At 40.9% G+C, this 27319-nt stretch overlaps 1 protein-coding gene across 1 annotated transcript in view; it reads right to left on the reverse strand.

Annotated features, from left to right (window-relative positions):
- LOC143739474 (fetuin-B) overlaps window positions 1-27303 on the reverse strand; it is a 29708-nt gene extending 2405 nt beyond the window's left edge. Inside the window, exons 1-6 of the mRNA XM_077231967.1 lie at window positions 27044-27303; window positions 26745-26855; window positions 21285-21372; window positions 20297-20463; window positions 4810-4902; window positions 4522-4608 (exon numbers count right to left, since the gene is read on the reverse strand). Coding sequence (XP_077088082.1) covers window positions 4522-4608; window positions 4810-4902; window positions 20297-20463; window positions 21285-21372; window positions 26745-26855; window positions 27044-27238 — 741 coding nt within the window. The 5' untranslated portion in view covers window positions 27239-27303. The remainder of the gene's footprint in view (window positions 1-4521; window positions 4609-4809; window positions 4903-20296; window positions 20464-21284; window positions 21373-26744; window positions 26856-27043) is intronic.
- Window positions 27304-27319: the final 16 nt, after the last annotated feature.

Genomic DNA, 27319 nt, shown 5'->3' on the forward strand with positions numbered 1-27319 from the left:
ACAGGACGATTTTTAGGGTTGGTGCAACAAAGTTAAGAGCAGTGTAAGAGTGTGTAATTGATGCTTTATTAGTGGTGCTTGCTGAAAGCAAGGCAACACTATTGTTATTGTCCATACTTATTATTATTTTTCTTATTATTATTCTTCTGGCCACTTTTTGACGCGCTACTCCTCCCGCAGTTTTTGTCACAGACCCACGAATGAGGCGTCAAAACGTGCGGCCTGTTCGGGAATGGTGTGCTATGACTTTTATAAGGGATCGGGGGTACGATGTTCGCCCCAGGGGCGAAAAACCGGCCGAAAAATCCCATAGACTTAACATTGCATCAAACTTTGACGAGTCGTAGCTCGGAACGAGGATGTCGCAGAAACGTGTAATTTACCACATTTGAAGAGACTGACAGGCTCTGTAAGAACATACCACACAATGGGGTAAAAGTTGCACCCCTGGGGGGCAGGAGCGGCCCAAAGTTGCCCCATTGACTTACTATGGTGTAGGACGGCCAATGAAATGGGCCGTCCTACACCATAGAAACCGCTTTTATATTGAACATAACTCTGGATCACAGTGTCATAGAGACAAGGGGGCGGGCTCATTTTACTCAGACGTCCAATCAGTCTCTCAGGATCATTGTGAAGCTATCAAGCCACGCCCTAGCAACCATTTCGCGCTCCTTAGCAACAAGTTCCATAGACTTCCATTGAAACAGATCAAAGGGATATCTCAGGATATAAGAGTCATAGAAACATGAGGGTGGGCTCGTTTGACTCGGGGCAGCAAACAGCCAATCCTGAATCACCTCAACACATCCTAACCTCTCCCTAGCAACCATTGTCAAGCACCTTAGCAACAAAAATCCAAAGAGGGATATCTTCCATTCTGAATGTCACAAAGGCGTGGGAGTTGGTTAATATCATTCATACTGACAAGAAGCCTTTGGAGTTTCATGATTGGCAGCTGCCAAGCCACTCCCTAGCAACCAAACAGAGTACCCTAGCAACCATTTCGCAAGACCTATATCTCTGCATCAAAACATCGTATAGAGATGGGGGTTGGTTTATACATTCACATTGACTTTGGAGCTTCATGATTGGCAGCTGCCAAGCCACTCCCTAGCAACTAAACAGAGTACCCTAGCAACCGTTTTGCAAGACCAATATCTCTGCATCAGAACATCGTATAGAGATGGGGGTTGGGTCTTTTGACTCATGCTAGCAAACAGGACTTGCTACATGCTACACATGCTAGCAGTGAATAGCTACATGCTAATATTGATTAGCTAAGTGCTAAATCATGCCAATAAAATGCTACAAACTCAACAGTAACCATCTTTGACAACTACCAACCACCTAGTAACACCATAGCAACCACCCAGATTACCCTAGCAACACCCTAGAAACCACCCAGAACACCCTAGCAACTGCCTAGCAACGCCCTAGCAACCACCCAGAACACCCTAGCAACTACCAGAACACCCTAGCAACCACCTAGCAACACCATAGCAACCACCTAGCAACACCATAGCAACCACCCAGAATACCCTAGCAACCGCCTAGCAACACCCTAGCAACCACCCAGAACACTCTAGCAACCGCCTAGCAACCACCCAGAATACCCTAGCAACCGCCTAGCAACACCATTGCAACCACCCAGAACACCATAGCAACCGCCTAGCAACATCCTAGCAACCACCCAGAATACCCTAGCAACCTCCTAGCAACACCATAGCAACTACCCTAGCAACACCCTAGCAATTGCCTAGCAACACCCTAGCAACCACCCAGAACACCCTAGCAACCGCCTAGCAACACCATAGCAACCACCCAGAATACCCTTGCAACCGCCTAGCAACGACCTAGCAACCAAGTGGCGAGTTTTGCCACTGCAAGCACCACTTCACATTTTCTTCTGGAAATGTACATTCTAGTTCTTTTTCTTATTATTATTCTTCTGGCCACTTTTTGACGCGCTACTTCTCCCGCAGTTTTTGTCACAGACCCAGGAATGAGGCGTCAAAACGTGCGGCCTGTTCGGGAATGGTGTGCTATGACTTTTATAAGGGATCGGGGGTACGATGTTCGCCCCAGGGGCGACAAACCGGCCGAAAAATCCCATAGACTTAACATTGCGTCAAACTTTGACGAGTCGTAGGTCGGAACGAGGATGTCGCAGAAACGTGTAATTTACCACATTTGAAAAGGCTGACAGGCTCTGTAAGAACATACCACACAATGGGGTAAAAGTTGCACCCCTGGGGGGCAGGAGCTGCCCAAAGTTTCCCCATTGACTTACTATGGTGTAGGACGGCCCATGAAATGGGCCGTCCTACACCAAAAAAACTCGCCACTTTTATATTGAACATAACTCTGGATCACAGTGTCATAGAGACAAGGGGGCGGGCTCATTTTACTCAGACAACCAATCAGTCTCTCAGGATCATTGTGAAGCTATCAAGCCACGCCCTAGCAACCATTTAGAGCACCTTAGCAACAACTCCCATAGACTTCCATTGAAAGAGATCGAAGGGATATCTCTGGACTGAATTGTCATAGAAACATGAGGGTGGTCTCGTTTGACTCGGGGCAGCAAACAGCCAATCATGAATCACCTCAACACTTCCTAGCCACGCCCTAGCAACCATTGTCGAGCACCTTAGCAACCAAAATCCAAAGAGGAATATCGTCCATTCTGAATGTCACAGAGGCATGGGAGTTGGTTTATATCATTCATACTGACAAGCAGCCTTTGGAGTTTCATGATTGGCAGCTGCCAAGCCACTCCCTAGCAACCAAACAGAGTACCCTAGCAACCATTTTGCAAGACCTACATCTCTATATTAGAACATCGTATAGAGATGGGGGTTGGTATATATCATTCATACTGACAAGCAGCCTTTGGAGTTTCATCATTGGCAGCTGCCAAGCCACTCCCTAGCAACCAAACAGAGTACCCTAGCAACCATTTTGCAAGACCTACATCTCTGCATCAGAACATCGTATAGAGATGGGGGTTGGGTCTTTTGACTCATGCTAGCACACAGGACTTTCAACATGCTAAACATGCTAGCTGGGAATAGCTACATGCTAATATTGATTAGCTAAGTGCTAAATCATGCCATGAACATTATAAAAACTCTATAGTAACCAAATGTGGACACTACCAACCACCTAGTAACACCATAGCAACCATCCAGAATACCATAGCAACCACCTAAAACACCCTAGCAACCACCCAAAACACCCTAGCAACCGCCTAGCAACACCATAGCAACCAACCAGAATACCCTAGCAACCGCCTAGCAACACCCTAGCAACCACCCAGAATACCCTAGCAACCACCTAGCAACACCCTAGCAACCACTCCGAACACCCTAGCAACCGCCTAGCAACACCCTAGCAACCACCCAGAAAACCCTAGCAACCGCCTAGCAACACCCTAGCAACCACCCAGAATACCCTAGCAACCACCTAGCAACACCCTAGCAACCACTCAGAACACCCTAGCAACCACCTAGCAACACCCTAGCAACCACCCAGAACACCCTAGCAACCGCCTAGCAACACCCTAGCAACCACCCAAAACACCCTAGCAACCACCTAGCAACACCCTAGCAACACCCTAGCAACACCCTAGCAACCACCCAGAACACCCTAGCAACCGCCTAGCAACCACCCAGAACACCCTAGCAACTGCCTAGAAACGCCCTAGCAACCACCCAGAACACCCTAGAAACCACCAGAACACCCTAGCAACCACCTAGCAACACCATAGCAACCACCCAGAATACCCTAGCAACCGCCTAGCAACACCCTAGCAACCACCCAGAACACTCTAGCAACTGCCTAGCAACCACCCAGAATACCCTAGCAACCGCCTAGCAACACCATTGCAACCACCCAGAACACCATAGCAACCGCCTAGCAACACCCTGGCAACCACCCAGAATACCCTAGCAACCTCCTAGCAACATCATAGCAACTACCCTAGCAACACCCTAGCAACCACCCAGAACACCCTAGCAACTGCCTAGCAACACCATAGCAACCACCCAGAATACCCTGGCAACCGCCTAACAACGCCCTAGCAACCGAGTGGCGAGTTTTGCCACTGCAAGCACCACTTCACATTTTCTTCTGGAAATGTACATTCTAGTCTGCATTTGTTGTTTCTGTGCAGCCACTACAACGTTATTTTATGATCAGCACTTTTACAACGCCACGATTTCCGAGTTTCTTAGTGAAAATGACAACATTTTGGTGGTTTTAATCTTTCCAACAAGATAAGGCAAGAAGGAGAAAGATGGTCAGAAGGAAGGAATTAAACAGTCTATTTTTGTCTTTCCGCTTTTCTAGACAAACTAAAGCAAGAAGGCAATAAGTGCAATGGGAGATTCAGATCAACTCTACTGGGTTTGGCTCTGTTTCCCTCTGTTACGTTGAGATGTTGATTTAGCTCAGTCATCTGGCTTTTAGAGCTGGAAAGTAAAAAGCCTGACAAACAAATATGGATATTTAGGGTACCTGTGGGTGAAATATTTCACAGGACACCTTCACATCTTGCTGGCCGTGGTCAGGGCCAAGAACCTCCCCGACACAGAACCCAACAGGCTGAAATGAAAAACACACAGACACAATAACCACGCAATAATGACAGAGAGAAAGCAGACTGTTTGGAAAAATAGTTCATCAAATAAAACTTTTTATGGTGTGAGAAAAACAACAGAAAATATTAATAGTGGTGGATGTTAGATCCATCAGATGGGATCCAGCTCAAGAACATGGACGTAAAGGACACTGGCAGGAACTCACCTCTTTACCTTTATTTCCCGGCTCACACTGGACCTCTGGGAATGAGCACTCCTGAATGGTGTACTCCACAAAACTAGCGGAAACAGGAGAGCTCTGAGAAACACGGAATAAAAAGAGTCATTCAACCTGGCCAGGGAACAGTGTCATTGTAGTAAAGAATTTCTGTCCTCACATACGGACTGCATTTTTATTAAATAACTTGGATTTCAGGTGGCTTCAGAAGACTGCAATGTAACACACAAGTGGTCTAAAGTAATTTTATAGTGCTTTTCTGACCTTTTTAGAACTTGACAGTGTCAGTTCCCATTCACAATTATTGCATTTCCAGGACGAACTAAGCCTTTAAGGATAGAAAGGTGGAAGGAGAGGACTCTGAGGGTATTTTGCCCCGAACCCAGAGAACTCCCCCTGTATTTTTAGTTAGAAAAATAACCAGGTGAGTGTGAGGAAACGGGGTGGTGGAGGGATACTGATACGACTGTGTATATATATAGGCCTCCACTCATACTGATTGGGTAGACATGTTGATTACTGATTGTTGACAGCTGGTTGGAATGTAACAATGCATAGCAACAATTACGTGATGATTGGATAGATAATTGGAATGTGTTCCTACCGAACTTTGTTAATAAAACATCATATAAAACAAAAATTTGATGGCCTCATAGTTCATCCTAAATTATACAATACACTAGACTTGCAATGATACCATAATTTTCACAAACTCTGATGAATGTTTATATGTGAATAAAAGACTAATTTAAATCTGTTCATCATATAAACCCAAATAGCAACATTGTGACGTCCCAGATCCAGATCCAGCCCACATCTGCCACATATGGAAAGATGATCTGGCCCACATGCGGCGTGGAATGGCGGCCCTTTGGTGGCTCAATCCTGTTTGCCAGATCTGGGCCACAAGCAGGCCATAGCAATGACACATGTCAGCCCAGAGCAAAGAAATAAACCAGAACTGGACCTGCTCTGAGACACAAAATCTTTGTATATTAAAAATGGAGTCATCTCAGCCTTAATAAGCCTGTTAACAAGCAGAATCACTGAAGGAAAGAAGAAAACAGAAAAAGAGACAAGCAGAAACACAAGAACTACAACTGACTTCAGCCACAGCCTTAGATGAAATCAACTCAAGAGAAAGAAGACATTAAATCTCTGAAGATCTCAGCAGAGGAGGATTAAACAACTCCACAAACAGCATTACCAGCTTCACTTATTACTAAACAGACCGACTTTATTTCTGTCAGTTGTCTACAGAAGTTCTTATTGAGAATTAACAGAGGGTCTAATGTGTTTAATTGTAAGTCACTATAACAGTGATTAATGGTTTTATTAGTTGGGCTCTTAACTCTTATTATACAGTATATTTTGGCCACTTTGACAGTGTGTTTGTCAAACACATTTGCAGTAGTAAAGGAAGCTAAAATAAACTGATATCAGGTGATGTTGTTTACCTGTTGATGATTTCAAAATCACCATGAAAGTGCCTGATGACGAACCTAATCAAATCTAACAGTTTTGATGTGTCATTAATATATTTACGTGACAAACCCTGTTACGGCAGCATGAGATCCAGCAGTATTATAAAAGTGAGAAGATTTTAACAAAAGCTCAATCTACGATGGCCACACAGATATCAACAATCAGCACATGAATCTCAACAATGGTGACAATTATAATTGCTATGCTGCAATACATGCTGGTTACCAGCATAGTACAAAACTCCCAGCATGCATTGCAGCGTGAATTAATTATGCCGCTGTGTTGTTCTATTAGTTTGTTTAATTCAAAATATTTGCTTTTATTTTTCGCTATTGTTTTTGTTGTGACGTTTAGTCACTTTTTTGTGATGTTCAAGGTTGATCTGATTACCTAAATATTTTGGTGATTGTTACCAGAGATTCATGTGCTGATTGATGATGTCTCTGTGTGTCAGCATAGTCTAAGTTTTCGTACTAATTTTTGTTAAAATCGTCATACTGATTGCTGTAGCGACAGGGTTTGTGATGTGTCAATTGAACAACATAATTGTTAGCATCTAATGACATAGTCACCTTCATTTATAAAGCACTTTTAACAGTATGGATTGTTTCAATGCAGCTTTACAGTGATAATAGAAATTACCGTAAGAGATTGTTTATGCTTTACAGCAGCTCTAGGACAAAGTAATTTTCCAGCTAAAGATAGTCTTGATTGATTCACATCCGTTGCGAAGATCATTAGTTATTAACTTTGGGGGCGTTAACACAACACCGTTCTAACAGAAAAAAACCCTAACGTGCTCCGGCCGGCCACCCACAGTGCCTGGTGTCTCGGGAACGCACTCCCTGAAATTCAAAATTATATATATATATAATATATAATAAGAGCCCAACTAATAGAAACATTAATCACTGTTATGTTGACTTCCAATTATACACATTAGAGTTAAACCCTCTGTTAATTAGGGTGACCAGACGTCCCGTTTTTCCCGGGACAGCCCCGTATTTCCACTCTAATTTTAGTGTCCCGACTTATTCTGAAAAAATCATGTTTTGTCCCTTATTTCATCGTTAATATATATATATATATATTTTTTTTTAATATATAATAGGTTTCGTTTCCGAAAGGCTAAGTGAATATATGTTACGTTCAAACCGTGTAGCGCGCGCATGACAGAGAGGGAGAGACCTTGTGTGTGTGTGCTAGTGTGCCTAATGAAGCGCATGTAAGACGCATTAAGAGAGGGAATGCATTAACGTCAATTTCCCGCCGGAACACGCCCCCTCAGCCGGACTGAGTGGCAGAAGAGCAGCTGCGTGACTGGATTTAATAGGGGAAACTGCGAAAACGCAAGTAAAACAAACGATTATCAGTTTAAACTAAAGATTGGACTCAATATAGTGTTCCTTACAACTTACTAAAGATCCAGTGATCCATGGATATTAACATGCAGCCAGGAATCGTGTTTCCTGACATTAAATGTGCCTGATTTCGACACCAGGGAAATACATACAGCAAATTTGCCTGTGAATGCTTTATATAAATACAAAATAGGCAGGTCTAAATCCAGGTGATCACTTATCAATGTTATATATATCATCATATCGTCTAGAGACTTAAAACTTGTATAGTTTTTTGTCAGTGTTTATTTAAAAATGTCAAATTATACAGAATATGCAGTGGTAAATATTTGATTGATGAGTTGTCACTGCAATATATAACAATACAATATATAGAGATTGATTTTACCACTAAATTCAGCATATTGACACAAAAATGATAACTGCAAATCCACCTTTCGCTGCCTGGAGTCCAGTTGTTTCTATGAATTGTAGCGATCTATTTGCTTCTCTGTTCTGTAGCTTTAGGTAGTCTGTAAAAATATTCCTCATATTTCTTGTCAAATCTAGTTGTACAGTCAGTCTCAAAGCTCTTTCCCGTTTTAAACGCGTTTTGTGTGTTTTTCCGCAGCATTCACACTGAAAACCAATGCTGCCGCTCAGTCTTTTTGCCACTTGTGGGCGTAACTGCAGTCACTCCGGCCAACGGTGACGTCACGTGCATTCCCTCTATACGCATGCGTTCTGTATGTGTCCCGTATTCCACTCCGAGAAATCTGGTCACCCTACTGTTAATTCTCAATAAGAACTCCTGAAGACAACTGACAGAAATAAAGTCACTCTGGGGTTCGTTTCCCAAAGCCAACTATGGTCGCAAGTTCCGTCATTACCAATAGAGTTCAATGGAAATTGCGATCATAGTTGGCCAACGATGGTTTTGGGAAACGCACCCCTGGTTAGTAATAAGTGAAGCTGGTAATGCTGTTTGTGGAGTTGTTTAATCCTCCTCTGCTGAGATCTTCAGAGATTTAATGTCTTCTTTCTCTTGAGTTGATTTCATCTAAGGCTGTGGCTGAAGTCAGTTGTAGTTCTTGTGTTTCTGCTTGTCTCTTTTTCTGTTTTCTTCTTTCCTTCAGTGATTCTGCTTGTTAACAGGCTTATTAAGGCTGAGACTCCATTTTTAATATACAAAGATTTTGTGTCTCAGAGAAGCTCCAGTTGTGGTTTATTTCTTTGCTCTGGGCTGACATGTGTCATTGCTATGGCCTGCTTGTGGCCCAGATCTGGCAAACAGGATTGAGCCACCAAAGGGCCGCCATTCCACGCCGCATGTGGATCAGATCATCTTTCCACGTGTGCCAGATGTGGGCCGGATCTTGGACGACACAATGTTGCTATGTGTAAAGTTAGGCTATCGTGTTTCTTCAAAAAAATTGGATTAAACACTTGATTCATATGGATTTATTTTATTATCACTTTATCCAATTTTTGAATTAAAGTCTTATGTGTTTGAAACTATATAAGAGTAATCTTTACAAAAGTTTTGGGCAAACTAATTCTTTAAAGGGGCAGTTCACCCAAAAATAAAAATTCTGTCATTGTTTACTCATACTCAAATTGTTCCAAACCTGTATGAATTTCTTTCTTCTGCTGAACACAAAATGAAGATTTTGAATAATGTCAGTAAGGGACTGTTCGTTTTTTATTTAAGGGGCTACCGGAGGAGTTTTGAGATCTATAGTCAAAATAGACTTGACCCTTTCTTCGCCAGCAATACATTTTTCTATGACCCTTCAAAATGATTGTGAAAAGTCATGACCCTCCTTGATAATTAAAGGTTGTATCAGCGATTTCAGGCCCAAAAAAGGCACAAACATAAATTGTCACATTCATCCAATCTTTCCTAACAATCCGCCAGCTGCCCGCCCCATAAGCAAGCCGTCAAAAAAACGCGTCTCTGTAGGCAGCCTGGGCTCTGAGATCTACACAAAAACAATTGGTTTCACCAACCACTCAAAAGCAAAATAAATAGTGTTCCAACCAATCACCGACGTGTGTTGTGAGGTTTTGCGCTCGTGCACGACTGCACGCGAAGTCGGAGCTGAAGAAGAAGCCAGCGTCTATCAACAAACAAGAGAAATTGAACATGTTAAGTCAAATCAAGTCACCTTCATTTATATAGCGCTTTTAACAATACTGTTTCAAAGCAGCTTTACAGTGATAATAGGAAATTAAAGTAACAGAGATTGTTTTGGCTTTACAGCAGCTCTAGAATAAAGTTATTGTCCAGCTAAAGTTAGTTTTGATTGATTCACTTCCGCTGCAAAGATCATTAGTTATTAACTTGGAGGCCGCTAACACAACACCGTTCTAACAGAAAATTATTTAATGCGATCCAGCCGCTCATTTGTATAAAATAGTGCCTGGTGGCTCTGAGAATTCTTTTTATCGCTTTCACGTAGCCACGTGAATCGGCATCAATCCCCAAGAGGAGGAAGATTAGGGCGAGGGAATACCATCATGTTTATTCCAAGACACGAATAGTTACATTGAGTTTTCCCTATAGATCTGGCTTCTTCTTCAGCTCCGACTTCACGTGCAGCCGTGCAAGAGCGCAAAACCTCACAACACACGCACCCTGTCGGTGATTGGTTGGAACTCCCTGAAGCCATAGACTCAATTAAACTACCATTCAATGTAATAATAAACTTATCTATCTATCTATCTATCTATCTATCTATCTATCTATCTATCTATCTATCTATCTATCTATCTATCTTTCTTTCTAACTAATTTTTATTTCTAACTAATCTTTCTTTTTCTAACTAATCTTTCTTTTTCTAACTAATCTTTCTTTCTTTCATTCAAACTAATCTTTCTTTCTTTTTCTTTCTTTCTTTCTTTCTTTCTTTCTTTCTTTCTTTCTTTCTAACTAATCTTTCTTTCATTCAAACTAATCTTTCATTCTTTCTAACTAATCTTTCTTTTTCTAACTAATCTTTCTATCTTTCTAACTAATCTTTCTATCTTTCTAACTAATCTTTCTTTATTTCATTCAAACTAATATTTCTTTCTTTCTTTCTAACTATCTTTCTTTCATTTATTCAAACTAATTGGTCTTTCTTTCAAACTTGTCTTTCTGTCTTTCTAACTAATCTTTCTTTTTTACTAATCTCTTTCTTTCTTTTTAACTAATCTTTCTTTCTAATTAATCTTTCTTTCTAATGAATATTTCTTTCTAACTAATATTTCTTTCTAACTAAACTTTCTTTCTAACTAATCTTTCGTTCTTTCTTTTTAACTAATCTTTCTTTCTAACTAATCTTTCGTTCTTTCTTTTTAACTAATCTTTCTTTCTTTCTAACTAATCTTTCTTTCTTTCTTTTTAACAAATATTTCTTTCTAACTAATCTTTCTTTCTTTCTAACTAATATTTCTTTCTTTCTAACTAATCTTTCTTTCTTTCTTTCTAACTAATCTTTCTTTCTTTCTTACAAATCTTTCTTTCCAACTAATCTTTCTTTTTTCTTTGTTTCTTTCTTTCTAACTAATCTTTCTTTGTTTCTTTCTTTCTAACTTATCTTTCTTTCTTTCTAACTTATCTATCTTTCTTTCTAACTAATCTTTCTTTCTTTCTAACTAATCTTTTTTTCTTTTTCTTTCCTTCTTTCCAACTAATCTTTCTTTCTAACTAATATTTATTTATTTCCAAATGATCTTTCATTCTTTCTTACAAATCTTTCTTTCTAACTAATCTTTCTTTCTAATGAATATTTCTTTCTAACTAATATTTCTTTCTAACTAAACTTTTTTGTAACAAATCTTTCCTTCTAACTAATCTTTCTTTCTTTCTAACTAATCTTTCGTTCTTTCTAACTAATCTTTCCGTCTAACTAATCTTTTGTTCTTTCTAACTAATCTTTCTTTCTAACTATTCTTTCTTGCTAACTAATCTTTCTTTCTAACTAATCTTTCTTTCTAACTTATTTTTCTTTCTTTCTAACTAATCTTTCTTTCTCACTAATCTTTCTTTCTAACTAATCTTTCTTTCTAACTTATTTTTCTTTCTTTCTAACTAATCTTTCTTTCTTTCTAACTAATCTTTCTTTCTTTCCAACTAATCTTTCTTTCTTTATTACAAGAAATTCTTTCTTTCTTTCTTTCTTTCTAACTAATCTGTCTTTCTTTCCAACAAATCTTTATTTTTTATTTTTTATTTCTTTCTTTCATTCTTTCTCTTTCTAACTAATCTGTCTTTCTTTCTAACTAATCTTTCTTTCTTTCTAACTAATCGTTCTTTCTTTCTTTTAAACTAATATTTCTTTCTAACTAATCTTTCTTTCTAACTAATATATCTTTCTTTCCAACTAATCTTTCTTTCTTTTTTACAAATCTTTCTTTCTAACTAATATTTCTTTCTTTTTTATTTTTAACTAATCTTTCTTTCTTTTCTAACTAATCTTTCTTTCTAACTAATCTTTCTTTCAAACTAATATTTCTTGCTTTCTTTCAAACTAATATTTCTTTCTTTTTTCTTTCTTTCTTTTTAACTAATCTGTTTTTTCTTTCTAACTAAACTTTCTTTCTTTTAAACTAATATTTCTTTCTAACTAATATTTCTTTCTAACTAATCTTTTTTTCTTTTTAACTAATCTTTCTTTCTTTTTTACAAATCTTTCTTTCTAACTAATCTTCATTTCTTTTTTACAAATCTTTCTTTTTAGCTAATCTTTCTTTCTTTTTTCTAACTTAACTATCTTTCTTTCTAATATTTCTTTCTTTCTAATATTTCTTTCTAACTAAACTTTCTTTCAAACAAATCTTTCTTTCTTTTTAACTAATTTTTCTTTCTTTCTAACTAATCTTTCTGTATAACTAACGTCTCGGGTTACGTATGTAACCCTGGTTCCCTGAGAGGGAACGAGACGCTGCGTTGAGACGCGGTGGGAACGCTCTGCGTGATTGCGTTGTGAAGCACGTGTATATTCAGTCCAATGGAAGAGCGAGACGTCATAGGCGGGTGGCGTCCTAGACCAGGAAGCTATAAAGCACACCAGAAAACAGACCGCGACAGCTTCTGAAAAAGCCTGAAGCAAGTTGATCAGGGCATGCAGGAAGTATGGCAGTAGAACGCAGCGTCTCGTTCCCTCTCAGGGAACCAGGGTTACATACGTAACCTGAGACGTTCCCTTTCAAGGGAACTGGAGCTGCGTTGAGATGCGGTGGGAACCCTATACCCACCACGCCATAATGAGAAATGCCCGTTCTGTGTGAAGTCCTTGCGCACACTAAGAAGCAAGCAGCCTAGCCCCGGGAGTGGAGAGGTCTAGGTCATAAAATCTGACAAATGTATGTGGTGAGGACCAGCCTGCCGCATTACAAATGTCCTGAAGGGAAACACCCGAAATTAAAGCCTAGAGGCAGCCATACTCCTTGTAGAATGGGCCTGAACTGCCATAGGTGAAGGCTGTCCGCCCGCTTCATAAGCAAGTGAGATAGCCTCAACTACCCACTTGCACATTATCTGTTTAGATGCAGGGCAACCTATCTTAAGTTACCCGAAGCAGACAAATAATTGTTCTGATATCTGCACTGAGGAGCTCTGTGGACATACACATCCAAAGCCCGGAAAGGGCATAACAGATTAAGTTTTTTCCTGATCTGGGGTATTAAAGGTGGAGGACAGTAGGCCTAGAGCACAAATGACCCGCACATTTAGAAGGGAACTAAGAAATATAACCCGACCTGGGGTGAAGAAATACTACCACCAAACCAGATGCAAATCCAAGTACGTGCAGGCCTCAGCCTCATGTACCACGGAGAAGACGAAATTAAGGATCTCTCCTCAGAGATAACCCAGCAAAGAAACATGTCAGTTTCCATGTCAATGCATATTTAGTCTTCTCGTGGAGGGAGCTCTGTACTGGAGTATGGTCTCCACGACCTTGGTCGAGAGACCTGAATCTATGATCTGGGCCCCCTCAGAGGCCGAGCCCACAGTATCCATAACTCCAGAGCTCCCAGGAGCAAAGATATCGGGAATGCGTACAGGTGTAGCGTCAACCACACCTAATACATCACGTCCAGTCCAAGCGGAGCTAGATGCGTGAGGGAGAACCAAAAAGGGCAATGCATTGTACAAACGATGCGAAGGTCGACTTGAGTTGACCGAAGTTCTCCCTAAGAAGCTCAGCCACCTCGGAGTGAGGTCTCAATTCCCCGAGCCACAGCCCTTGCCTCAACAGGATATCAGCTCTGATATACGAGGCCATCAGTGTGTTGTCCGGACCCTTCGCCGAACAACCACTCATGATTGCCCCCGACTTGTGAGGGAAGCATCCGTCGAAAGCATTATGCGTCGACAAGAAGCCCCCATCACTGGGCCTGGGCGAGGAACCAAGGTTCTTCAACATGACGAGGCACAAAGGCATAGCCACGTGACCTTGATCATGCGAAAAACGGATTTCCCCTCGGAGAAAACCCTTTGATCCTGAGCTACTACTGCAGGGGTCTCATGTACAGAAGGCCAAAAGAAACTATGTTGGACGCAACTGCCTTGAGCCCCAACCAAAGACCTTTCACCGAGTGGCCACTCATGACCGCCCCCCATCCTGTGATGGAAGCATCCGTCGATAGTGTGACGCGTCGACAAGAAGCCCCCAGCACTGGGCCCTGGGCGAGGAACCAAGGTTTCTTCCGCATGACCGAGGCACGAAGGCATAGCCGCGTGACTTTGATCATGCGAAAACGGATTTCCCCTCGGAGAAAATCCCTTGGTCCAGAGCCACCACTGCAGGGGGCTCATGTACAGAAGGCCAAAAGTAACTACGTTGGACGCAACTACCATGAGCCCCAACAGTCTCAGAGACTGTTTTGCAGTGAATGACTGACCTAGTTTACATTCTTTACGGCTGAGAAACGCAGAAATACGTGCAGGAGACAGACGTGCTTGCATGTTTTTGAATCCCATATTACACCTAGAAAAGTGGTCCTCTGAGCTGGGAGGAGTACACTTTTTGGTGTTGAGCTGCAACCCCAACCTCCTTATGTGGGACAGAACGACACCTCAATGTTGAACTGCCAAAAGCTCGGACTGAGCTAAAATCAACCAATCGTCGATATAATTTAATACGCGAATGCCCTAGAAGCTCAGAGGAGCCAGAGCTGCATCCACGCATATTGTAAAGGTGCGGGGTGATAACCTAGGCCGAATGGAAGAACCCGATACTGGTATGCTTCGCCCCTGAAAGCAAACCTCAAGAACCTCCTGTGATGAGGATGGATAGATAAGTAAGCGTCCTTTAAGTCTCTTGTGACAAACCAGTCCTCGGACTGAGTCTGTGACACAATCATATTTAGCGGAAGCATACTTTGAACTTAAGATTCTGAAACTTGCTGTTTAAATGATGCAGGTCTAGAGTAGGACGCAACCCCTCATCCTCTTTTGGAACAATGAAGTAATGGCTGTAAAACCCTGACTGTCTGCCGGGAGGAGGAACCCCTTCTACAGCTCCTTTTGCAGAAGTGTCAGTACTTCCTGCTCCATAACCAAAGCCTGCTCGAGGTCCACCACAGTGGGGAGGTGACTACCATATTATCACGTTTAGTGTTTGTTAGATACTGCATCCTTCCCTGCTTCAACCTGCATTGTGACACATAGTAGGGGAAAAAATACTATGGTAGTCAATGGTGCCCGAGATCTGCTTGGTTACAAACATACTTCCAGATTCCTTTCTTCCACCAGAAGAAAGACATTCATACAGGTTTGGAACAATTTGAGAGTGAGTAAACGATAACAGAATTTTTAATTTTTTACATTTTTTTACCTATCCCTTTAAGGCTATTTATTAAGATAGTGATATAGGGATTGTTGTCAAATAAGTTTCATTCATAATAACATCCCCTGTAAACTAGGGGTTGCACAGACTAGTTGACTTTGATGCTCTGCCATGACGCTTTTAGCTTGATATCGACTAGTCACTGATCATGTGATTTTGAAAACTAACCACATGGCCGCCTTGCTGAAGACCTTCAACCTAATCCTAACCTGTTCTGTCTTAGTGTGCTATATCTTTATAGAACCGAATTCTGAACCCTTTCCTATAGTGTGCAGGACCCACTGAGAAATATGTGGCAGTAGTTTCCACGCTGCCAGAAATTCTACTAGGGGAACCAGTCTCTCAAGACTGGCCTCTGGATTTGGTTGAACAGTCACTACGGTGCCCTGAAGCGGCGAACCGGCAGGGAACAACCGAACTGACCGTTCTATGACCCTCCTCGGAGGATCGTATGGGGACGCTGACACCTCGGTGCCCTGAACGGCGAACCGGCAGGGAACAACCGAACTGGCAGCGCTGCAACCCTCCTCAGAGAGTCGCACCCCAGAGGGCGCCAAGGAGAAACGATTTCTCAAAACCGTCCCTCCCTCGGAGGAGCCCTCAGAAGCCTGATAGCCTCGTTTTTTGCGACAGGTCTTCCTGTCTAAGCTTTATTAGAGATGACGATAATCCTCAGATCTTGCCTACCTCTAAATAGCTTAGTTCCTACGACCCTCCTCGGAGGATCATCGGGAAAAGCATGCACCTCGGCACCCTGAAACGGCGAACCGGCAGGGAAACCGAACTGACTGCTCTGCGACCCCCCTCGGGGGATCGTTTGGGGACACTGACACCTTGGTGCCCTGAACGGCGAACCGGCAGGAAAACCGAACTGGCAGCGCTGCGACCCTCCTCAGAGAGTCGCACCCCAGAGGGCGCCGAGGAGAAAACGATTTCTCAAAACCATCCCTACCCCGGAGGGGACCACCCTTAGAAGCCTGATAGCCTTGGCGTCAGGGCTTCCTCTTTGTCCAAGCTATTTTAGAGATAAAACAGTCCTCAGATCTTGCATATAGGATAGGGAAAAACAGTAGTCCCCAACGAGGAGGCTGATATACAGAGTTTTTCTGTTTTTAGATATATTTCATCTAATAAACTCTTTTTATTTTTTGACTCTCATAATGTTCAGCTGGCCAGTAAATATTTAACTAGCAACAGCACTAGATAAACCTCCTTGTAAAGCTCCTCTTTATTCAACAGAGTTATGAGCTGACTTATTTATTTATTTATTGAAAACTCAAACATCTGCCTTTTTCTTAATATCTTTATTTGTTTTGTTCTCTTTTTTTCTAAACAAAACACTAACGATACCAATTCCTCGGAACTGGAAATCGCCAGCACTGGATCTGACAGGTGAAAGCTGAGATAGTCAACGTGAGATCGTCCTAACCCCCTCTGTCAGATCCATCCCAAAATGCGAGTCGCCGCCGTGCCTCGGCAACCGCGGGACCCGCACGGGGAGTAAACCGAACCATCTTCCTCGAAGAACGCCTGGTGGGAGCGGAGCGTCCTCACGGACAGCTTCTCGCAATGCTCACAGTCAGCCCCCTCGAGAACTGACTGCGGCATGCTCCACTCCCAAATAGAAACAAAAAGCTGATGTGTGTGTCCCCACCCGTGATATAACGTGGGCAGGGAACAACACAAAGCTGCTTGCTCTCTTTAGCCATAATATATATATATTGCAACTTGACAGACAACAATAAATATGACAAGGACAGAATACACAGATCACTTGCTGAAGGCACAGAAGCTGTCGCGGTCTGTTTTCTGGTGTGCTTTATAGCTTCCTGGTCTATGACGTCACCCGCCTATGACGTCTCGCTCTTCCATTGGACTGATTATACACGTGCTTCACGACGCAATCACGCAGAGCGTTCCCACTGCGTCTCAACGTAGCTCGAGTTCCCTTGAAAGGGAATCTTTATTTCTTTCTAACTAATCTTTCTAACTAATCTTTCTTTCTTTCTAACTAACTAATATTTCTTTTTTTTTAAAGGGTTAGTTCGCCCATTTAAGACATGAAGTTATATGGAATCCTTACCAGCACTATAGTGCATACACACTGACCCACTCTGTAGTCACCTCCCTGGTCAGAGCTTTGGCCGCTGGAAGTTTTTCAAGAAAGTAATCAAGCTTTGAAACGCAAATAATTTTTTCATGTAAAAACGCACAGTTTTGAGGCCCAGGAAACTAACCGGGAGTACTTTCTTGAAAAACTTCCAGTGGCCAGAACTCGGACCAGGGAGGTGACTACAGAGTGGGTCAGTGTGTATGCACTATAGTGCTGGTAAGGATTCCATACAACTTCATGTCTTAAATAGGCGAACTAACCCTTTAAACTAATATTTCTTTCTAACTAATCTTTCTTTCTAACTAATCTTTCTTTCTTTCTAACTAATATCTCTTTCTTTCTAACAAATCTTTCTTTCTAACTAATCTTTCTTTTATAACTAATCTTTCTTTCTAACTTATCTTTATTTCTTTCTAACTAATCTTTATTTCTTTCTAACTAATCTTTCTTTTTTAAATAATCTTTCTTTCTAATGAATATTTCTTTCTTTCTTTTTTTCAAACTAATCTTTGTTTCTTTCTTTCTAACTTATTTATCTTTCTTTCTAACTAATCTATCTATTGACTTTCTTTCTTTAATAACTTATCTTTCTTTCTTTCTTCCAACTAATCTTTCTTTCTTTCTTACAAATCTTTCTTTCTAACCTTTCTTTCTTTCTTACTAATCTTTCTATCTTTCTAACTAATCTATCGTAGTCGGGTTTTGGTGAAGTGTACTAAAATAAACATTCATCTGTGTACCTTACTCCTCACCGCTGATTCCTGGTGGTTCAGAGGGCAAATTACTCCGAGTCGCCTCCTGTCGATTCAAAGAATAGTACAACGGTGAGCGCGTCTAGTATAAATGCCTCATCAATTGGGAGGAGCGCGCGCAGGCAGCGGAGACTCGTTCTGCGGAGCCAGGCAAAACTATAAACAAGGCTTAAGTCCTAATACTGTAAAACTTGACGTACATTCACATCACATGTTAATGCAACGGTAGAGTTACACTCACAGGACACTGCACTTATTCGCAATGAAAAAGTTCATTATTGGCTCATACTTTAAAGCTTTGCCGGGTGAACAATTTATTGGCATTCTGTTCTGTCATGATGCACTTTTTCTGAGCGTGTACGCATGAAGCAGGCACGCACACTGTCAAACAGCGCCAAACTGGACTTTATCTTTCGCGTCTGGTTTTTGTTGGGTCAGACCAATCTGCAGGCGATGGGGGGCCGAGACTGAGAGAGCTACATGGAAAATTATGCACCAAACAAGCCACTTTGAAATGTTGCTGTTTTCATGAATACAAAAGTTGGGTGACCCTCCCCATTGACTAAAAAAGTTGGATGACCCTCCCCTCAACAAAGAATAAAAAGACATGATTTTCCTCCAGTGGTCCATTCAATAAATATCGAACGGTCCCTAACCAAGCAGATCTCGGGCACCAGTGACTACCATATTATCACGTTTAGTGTTTGTTAGATACTGCATCCTTCCCTGCTTCAACCTGCATTGTGACACATAGTAGGGAAAAAAATACTATGGTAGTCAATGGTGCCCGAGATCTGCTTGGTTACAAACATACTTCCAGATTCCTTTCTTCCAGCAGAAGAAAGACATTCATACAGGTTTGGAACAATTTGAGAGTGAGTAAACGATAACAGAATTTTTATTTTTTTTACCTATCCCTTTAAGGCTATTTATTAAGATAGTGATATAGGGATTGTTGTCAAATAAGTTTCATTCATAATAACATCCCCTGTAAACTAGGGGTTGCACAGACTAGTCGACTTTGATGCTCTGCCATGACGCTTTTAGCTTGATATCGACTAGTCACTGATCATGTGATTTTGAAAACTAACCACATGGCCGCCTTGCTGAAGACCTTCAACCTAATCCTAACCTGTTCTGTCTTAGTGTGCTATATCTTTATATTATATTATATATCTAGTTAAGATTTCCGTATAAATTACGATCAAAACTCCATTTATTTACCATACATTTACATTGACTGTAATACTTATGCTGTCCTATAGATAAGAAAACATTTGAAGCTCCATTTCCTTCAGTTAAAAATGACAAATAAATGCACACTCCAATAGTGCTCCACTAGTTATGTGTGATTTATCAATAAAATAGCTTAGAAACTGAAAAGGTCTAGCATATATTGCTTTCTGTTTTTGAACTAAAACCCACAGCTTCGCTATTAATTGAGACAAGCAGCACAGACAGGTAAGTATTCATTCACTCAGGCAATCGCTATCTCACCAATGTATTCTTACTGTGCTACTTTATCAGAATCTGATTGAGAACAAACAGAAATCTTTTGAAAATATAACTACCTATAGACAAAATAACTGAAAAATAAGCTGTTATGTCGGAGCAATAGCGTGTGGCCAGCACTCTGACATGTGCCGCAGCTGTGCAAAAGGCGACCCGAGTTTAATTGGCTCGAGGTTCAGGTTACTCCAACATTAAGTTTGTCCACAAACTTTAGCATTTAGTGGCAAGGCATTTCCTGAATAGTCAACGTTTACTTGACTTCAAGCACCTAAAAGGCCACTTCAAAAAGTCCGAAAATAAATAAAAAAATGCTTTAAACCGATATACAATTTCACAGCGTATAACCGGTATTGTTGTGGCAAACCTAATGTAAATGAAATCTCAATTTAATTAACTGCAAAATCTACAAATTGCTGATTTGTCATCTATTGCAACCTGATGGGAGGCTCTGGTGATGGTGTTCACAGTCAGGCTAACAGGAAGAGTGCTTTGTATGTTGTATTTAAGGAGGGACGTCCTAGCTGTGGCAATGGCTTCATTACTGTCAACCGGCAGCAGCACAGGACAGACGGGACATGTCAGACGTAACTTCTCTGGAGGGTCTTGGGGAAGAAAAAGAGAGAGAGTGAGTAGGATAAAATTAAAATCTAAATTGTACTTGCATTACAGTGGTTTAGTTAATTTCACAAAAGCAAGAAATATAAACTTTTACATAAAGAATCGAAAAATAAAATAATTTTCAATCATGGCCCTTGCTATTAAACAGAAGCTGTATCAATAAAAGCATTTTTTAATGGCATCCTGGATCGTGTTGAATGATTCATACAGTATGTTTGTTCAGAGCATTTGATTGTAGATTGTTTTGTAATAGAGGCACAGTGTAATGGAGAGTTTGCAAAGAAACTTTTGTTGATGGAGCAGCTGACTGTATTGGATCTGACAGAAGCTACATTGCAAACCACAAGTTAACAAGTTCATAATGCTTTGTGCGTCAATTATGGTTTTATATGGCTAATAATATGGATAAAGCATTCCTATGCAATATAGGAATAAGCTTTAAGGAGCTTCCCCTTTAAATACTGATCATTTAATACAAAAGGCCAGCATGATGGATCAAATAAGAATATTTTTGCATAGAAATATGCTTATATATATATATATATATATATATATATATATATATATATATATATATATATATAACGTTTAGTAAATAATGGTTTAACATTAATTTATTTTTTTAATTCACCATGGATGTTTTCGTTCGATTAATTGATAAGATCAAAAAATTAATCCATTATCAAAATAACCTTCTTCAGTTTCACACAAGATAAAAACGTTTCTACTTATTAAGGTTGAGAGTTCCAGTATGCAGGGAACTCTTGTAAATGTGTGCAGTCAGAAATGGAAATAAATATTTGACCTGGAAAGAGTGTGCAGTCATAGCTGTAGAGGTACGAGAAGCCCTCTGGTGTGTGGAGGACTGTGGTGTTACAGTTTCCAGAGATTTGCTACAACACGAGGAACATACATAATTGTACATAAACCAATCTAACACAATCAGACACATTCTCTTTTCAAGACATAGTAAAATCAGAGATTCTGCAAACCATCTGAACTTACTACACTTAGGAGTTACTTGATAAATTACTTCAAGCTAGAAGTTGGATTAAAGGGTTCGTCATATGATGCTTTTTAATGTTTTCCTTTTCCTTAATGTATCTGTTCATGTATAAGTTCTGCAAAGCTACAAAGCTTATAGTCTCATACAAAGGGGATTTATTCTATCTGACAAAAAACACTGCTCCAGACCTACCTAAAACACCTCGATCCAACCCTGCCTTCATATGCTATCTGAATGATCATAAATGCGAGTTTCATGGTCAGAAATACTTTTTTCCAAGTCAAGTTGCATTTACTATTGGGAAACTCAGAGTATCAGTTTTGGGAGTGCCACCATAATCTTTAGTTTCTTTTCACAACAGCTACATCACCTTGTCATGTTGTTCATGTAGTGCATATAAGCCTATGCATATATGTCATATCTGAATAACCATTTAAAGCAGGGGTGCCCAATCCTCCTCCTGCCGATCGACTGTGCTGCACAGTTCACCTCCAACCCTAATAAAACACATCTGCCTTTAATTTCAAATGATTCTGAAGACCTTAATTGGTTGCTTCAGGTGTGTTTGATTAGGGTTGGAGATGAACTGTGCAGGACAGTCGTACATATCGTACATGGCCAAAAGCAAAAGTTTGCAGAATCTGTATCATTGATATATATCTTTGCATGTATTGCATTTTTTTTTTTTGCCAATAAAAGCCTTTAAAACTTTGGAAATGCTGATTTCTTTTTTTTCTTTTTTTTTACCAGTTTACCATAGAAACATGTCACAAAATAATACAGTACAAATACTGAAGCAGCTAACTTTGTGAAACACAATTTACGTCACATGTTTCTATGGTAAACTGGTAAAAAAAAAAATAAAAAATCAGCATTTCATAAGTTTTAAAGGCTTTTATTGGCAAAAAAAAATGCAATACATGCAAAGATATATATCAATGATACATCAATATTTACGGTGTTGACCCTTCTTCTTCATAACCTTCACTCGGCATGCTTAATATCAGCTTCCGGGCCAAATCCTGACTGATAGCGATCAATTCTTGCCTTATTAGTGCTCGGAGTTGACAACAATTTGTGAGCTTCTGCTTGTCCACTCATCTTTTGAGGATTGACCATGGGTTCTCAATGGGAATCTGGGAGTTGCCTGGCCACGTATCCAAAATGTCAATGTAATGATCTCTGAGCCACTTCATTATCACTCTTGCCTTGTGGCATGGTGCTCCATCATGCTGGAAAATGCATGGTTCATCACCAAATTGCTCCTAGAACGTAAGGAGAAGTTACTCTTGCAGGAAAGAAGTTTTGATAACGTTCTTTATCCATGGCAGTGTTTTCTGGCAGAACTGTGAGAGTCACTCCCTTGGACGAAAAGCATGGATGGGCTCAGGATGCTTCACTGATGGCATGACACAGGACTCACCGTTTCTTCTCCGGACAATCAGTTTTCCAGATGTCACAAACAGTCGGAAGGGGGCTTCATCAGAGAAAATAAATTTGCACCAATTTTCTGCTACTCAACCCTTGTATTAGTGTTACTAATACTAAGCTCTGCATGTCCCAGGATTCAGATACAAATCGCACAGTGGCCCTGCTGGACCATGGGTCAGTGGTGCATGAAAAAAAGTGCTTCCCTCAAGATTGTTCATGAGTAAATCTTTTGTTTCATTGGGCTAGGATTTCAGTGTACATGAAATAATTCCGTGAAGGAAGGGCATATCTGTTATGTAACTGTTCAAGTAGTTGTCTGAACCCAGGTTTCTCAACAGTATACCCCACACTCTACATCCCAGTTCAGTTTCTAATCTTCATTTGAGTTTGCTTCATACTTTCTTTGTTGTTCAAATAAAGCTAGTAGAGTAGGCTGCGAGTGTGTTTTTCTCTTTTTTTGCAGATCAATTCTCCTCAGCAAAAATTGGGGGATAAACATGAAAACTGCTTTTTCCCATTTTTGAACAGTCTCCATAGACATATAATGCAACAAAGACTGCTAAAGCACAAAAAAAACTTCATTATCAGTTCCAGCCAGTAGGTGGGACTGTCAGTCGCCAGGTTTCAATAAACTGTTATTGATTCAAAGAGATTATAAGGGTGATAATAGAGTTGTTTAATGAAATTGAGTGTAATGACTGCTTACTTTATAATGTGACCTTGTACAAGTATAGTTTTAAGTAAAAATGGGAAATTAAATAAAATGGGCTTAACCAGCAATGACTTGGACAACTTGGAGCTGGGGTTATTCAGCGACGACTTGGACAACTTGGAGCTGGGCTTAACCAGGGATGACTTGGACAACTTGGAGCTGGGGTTATTCAGCGACGACTTGGACAACTTGGAGCTGGGCTTAACCAGGGATGACTTGGACAACTTGGAGTTGGGTTTATTCACCAAAGACTTGGACAACTTAGAGCTGGATTTATTCAGCGATGACTTGGACAACTTGGAGCTGGGTTTATTCAGCAAAGACTTGGACAACTTAGAGCTGGATTTATTCAGCGATGACTTGGACAACTTGGAGCTGGGTTTATTCAGCAAAGACTTGGACAACTTAGAGCTGGGCTTATCCAGCGATGACTTGGACAACTTGGAGCTGGGTTTATTCAGCAAAGACTTGGACAACTTGGAGCTGGGCTTATCCAGCGATGACTTGGACAACTTGGAGCTGGGTTTATTCAGCAAAGACTTGGACAACTTGTAGCTGGGCTTATCCAGCGATGACTTGGACAACTTGGAGCTGGGCTTAACTAGCGACAATTTGGACAACTTGGAGCTGGGCTTATCCAGCGATGACTTGGACAACTTGGAGCTGGGCTTATCCAGCGATGACTTGGACAACTTGGAGCTGGGCTTATCCAGCGACGACTTGGACATCTTGGAGCTGGGCTTATCCAGCGACGACTTGGATGACTTGGAGCTGGGCTTAACTAGCGACAATTTGGAAAACTTGGAGCTGGGCTTATCCAGCGATGACTTGGACAACTTGGAGCTGGGCTTATCCAGCGACGACTTGGACATCTTGGAGCTGGGCTTATCCAGCGACGACTTGGATGACTTGGAGCTGGGCTTATCCAGCGACGACTTGGACAACTTGGAGCTGGGCTTATCCAGCGATGACTTGGACAACTTGGAGCTGGGCTTATCCAGCGATGACTTGGACAACTTGGAGCTGGGCTTATCCAGCGACGACTTGGATATCTTGGAGCTGGGCTTATCCAGCGACGACTTGGATGACTTGGAGCTGGGCTTAACTAGCGACAATTTGGACAACTTGGAGCTGGGCTTATCCAGCGATGACTTGGACAACTTGGAGCTGGGCTTATCCAGCGACGACTTGGACATCTTGGAGCTGGGCTTATCCAGCGACGACTTGGATGACTTGGAGCTGGGCTTATCCAGCGACGACTTGGACAACTTGGAGCTGGGCTTATCCAGCGATGACTTGGACAACTTGGAGCTGGGCTTATCCAGCGATGACTTGGACAACTTGGAGCTGGGCTTATCCAGCGATGACTTGGACAACTTGGAGCTGGGCTTATCCAGCGACGACTTGGACAACTTGGAGCTGGGCTTATCCAGCGACGACCTTGACAACTTGGAGCTGGGCTTATCCAGCGACGACTTGGATGACTTGAAACTGAATGGGACCAGCGGTGGCTGCAGACCAGCAAACAACATTCATCAATGTCGAGCTCCAGCTTGGTTTACGTATCTTAGCCTTAGGAGTGTGGGTGTGGCTCCAATAAATTCCCTCGAACTCCAACTAAAATGCCCTCTGTGATGGACCCTGTTGCCGGCTTACACACTTGTACAGACTCTGCGCTGGGCTTGTCCTTTAGGAAAAAAACAGCCTCTGGCGATCGCTCTGGCTCTTGCTCTGTTGCGGACATACTGCAAATTCCCTTTTTTGGTCTTCCGAAAACAGATTAAATGAACACTGTTCCTGAGCAGTAAAACCCAAAAAGTTAGCTTGTGCACTGCGCATTTTACGGAGGACAGCTTCCTGAACCTGGGAGAGTACAACGTCAGCTCTTACACAAAGACCACTGTGAAATTTTCTGCTCAAGTCGTGCTTGATTCCGATCGATCTGCTTGATCATCTGCATTTTCAGAATCTGACTCATGTTCTAACTGATATGGTAAAACCGAGGACATTATTAACTGTTTACAATTTCTTTAGAAGCCTTGGAAGCTGAAGCTTGTGATCATGGTAAGGGGCGTTATATTTTCAAAACTCTTGAGATGTTTGGCCAATCAAAATGCACTGGGTCAGCTGGCCAATCAGAGCACTCTGAGCTTTTTGGAAGGAGGGGCTTTGTAGGAATCAGTGTTTTTCAGACAGACTGGGAATAGAGGTGCTGCAATAATATAAAGTTGTCAGGATTTTGGTCTTGTCTTGGTCACGTTTTGGTTTGTTCATGTCATGCTCCATGTCTGTCATGTGATTCCCTGTTTGTCATGTGTCTTGTCATTGGTTAATCGTCTGTTCATTGTTCACAGGTGTCCCGTGTCTTGTCATTACTCTGTGTATTTAAGCCCTCGTGTTTGTCATGTGTCCTGGTCAATTTTTGTTTCCCTGTAACCAGTGTTGGTAAGCGTCATGTTCATGTTCATGTTCATGTTCTTGTTCTTGTTTTTTTTTTTGTTTTTTTTTTTTAGTTCATGTCACGCCATGTTATTGTTTCATGTTTAATCTTGTTTGTAATAAACTGCACTTGGGTTCTTCTCTACAACTTGCCTCCAGTGGATACTTTACAACAGTATGTGAAAAAATTATTTTTTTGAAGATTAAAGAATTTAAACCTATTCATATTCACCCCAAAAAAAACTAAATTAACTTTTTAAATAGCATCATATGACCCCTTTAAGTCATTATTTATCACTATCCCTGAGAGCGTTTCAGTAAAAAAAATATATATATATTGGGCAAAAAACTGCCACTTGCCACCGTAACTTGTCTCTTTTTCAAGATGCAAAGTACAGGTTTTTACAGTGCAATAATAAATTAAGCAACGCCACAGATTTTAGCTTGAGATCCAAATATGCATCCATCAAATTGTCAAATTACAGTTTTGCATGCAGCATAAGTTAAATCTGCTGGTTAATCCTAAACCCATGATCAATATTTGAGAATTTACTAGATGGAATTCTGAACAGAGGTAAAACAACACTTCCACACCATCAACCAAATATTCTAATCGAACTTTAAACATTCCTTAAGATGTACAGTAGCAGCATATAATCAAGGAGCTGAAGCCTTACTGTTTCCATGAAAGGTCTTATAGCACATTTTTTCCACGATTTGGGACTGAGGACATGGCACTTAGTCTCAAGGACATCTAAATCAAGATAATAGATCTTTCCAGCAAGACCCTACACCAAGGGAAAGTGGACATGTGAAATAAACAGTATTTTGCAAAAATGACAAATACATATATATTATGACTTTGAATCTGCAAAACAATTTGTCATTAATCATTAATTTATATGAGTAGATGAGTAGATCGATTAATGCTGTGGTTGCCTTTTCACTGGTAAAAATAACAGCACTTTTTACCAACCTGTTGATGCGCCTGGACGTTTGTGATTCTGTTAAGGGCAAATTTGTAACCTGTTTGTCTGTCCTCATTTATGTATGTGACGGCGAGTCGGGACAACTTCTCCACAATCTTGTCATCACAGGGAACGTGAACTAAATTTGTCCCCAAGACACACAAAATGTTTGCGGCCAAAAAAATCCAAATCAGAGTCAACATCTTTAATTTGTTTTACAGAAAATGTCCTGCAGAAGATCAGCAGTTTTATTTCAAATGCAGTCGGTTTATACCATGAGATGA

Source organism: Siphateles boraxobius, unplaced genomic scaffold (genome assembly GCF_051911475.1).
Source record: "Siphateles boraxobius isolate OS27281-9 unplaced genomic scaffold, OSU_SipBor_1 160, whole genome shotgun sequence".
NCBI lineage: Eukaryota > Metazoa > Chordata > Actinopteri > Cypriniformes > Leuciscidae > Siphateles > Siphateles boraxobius.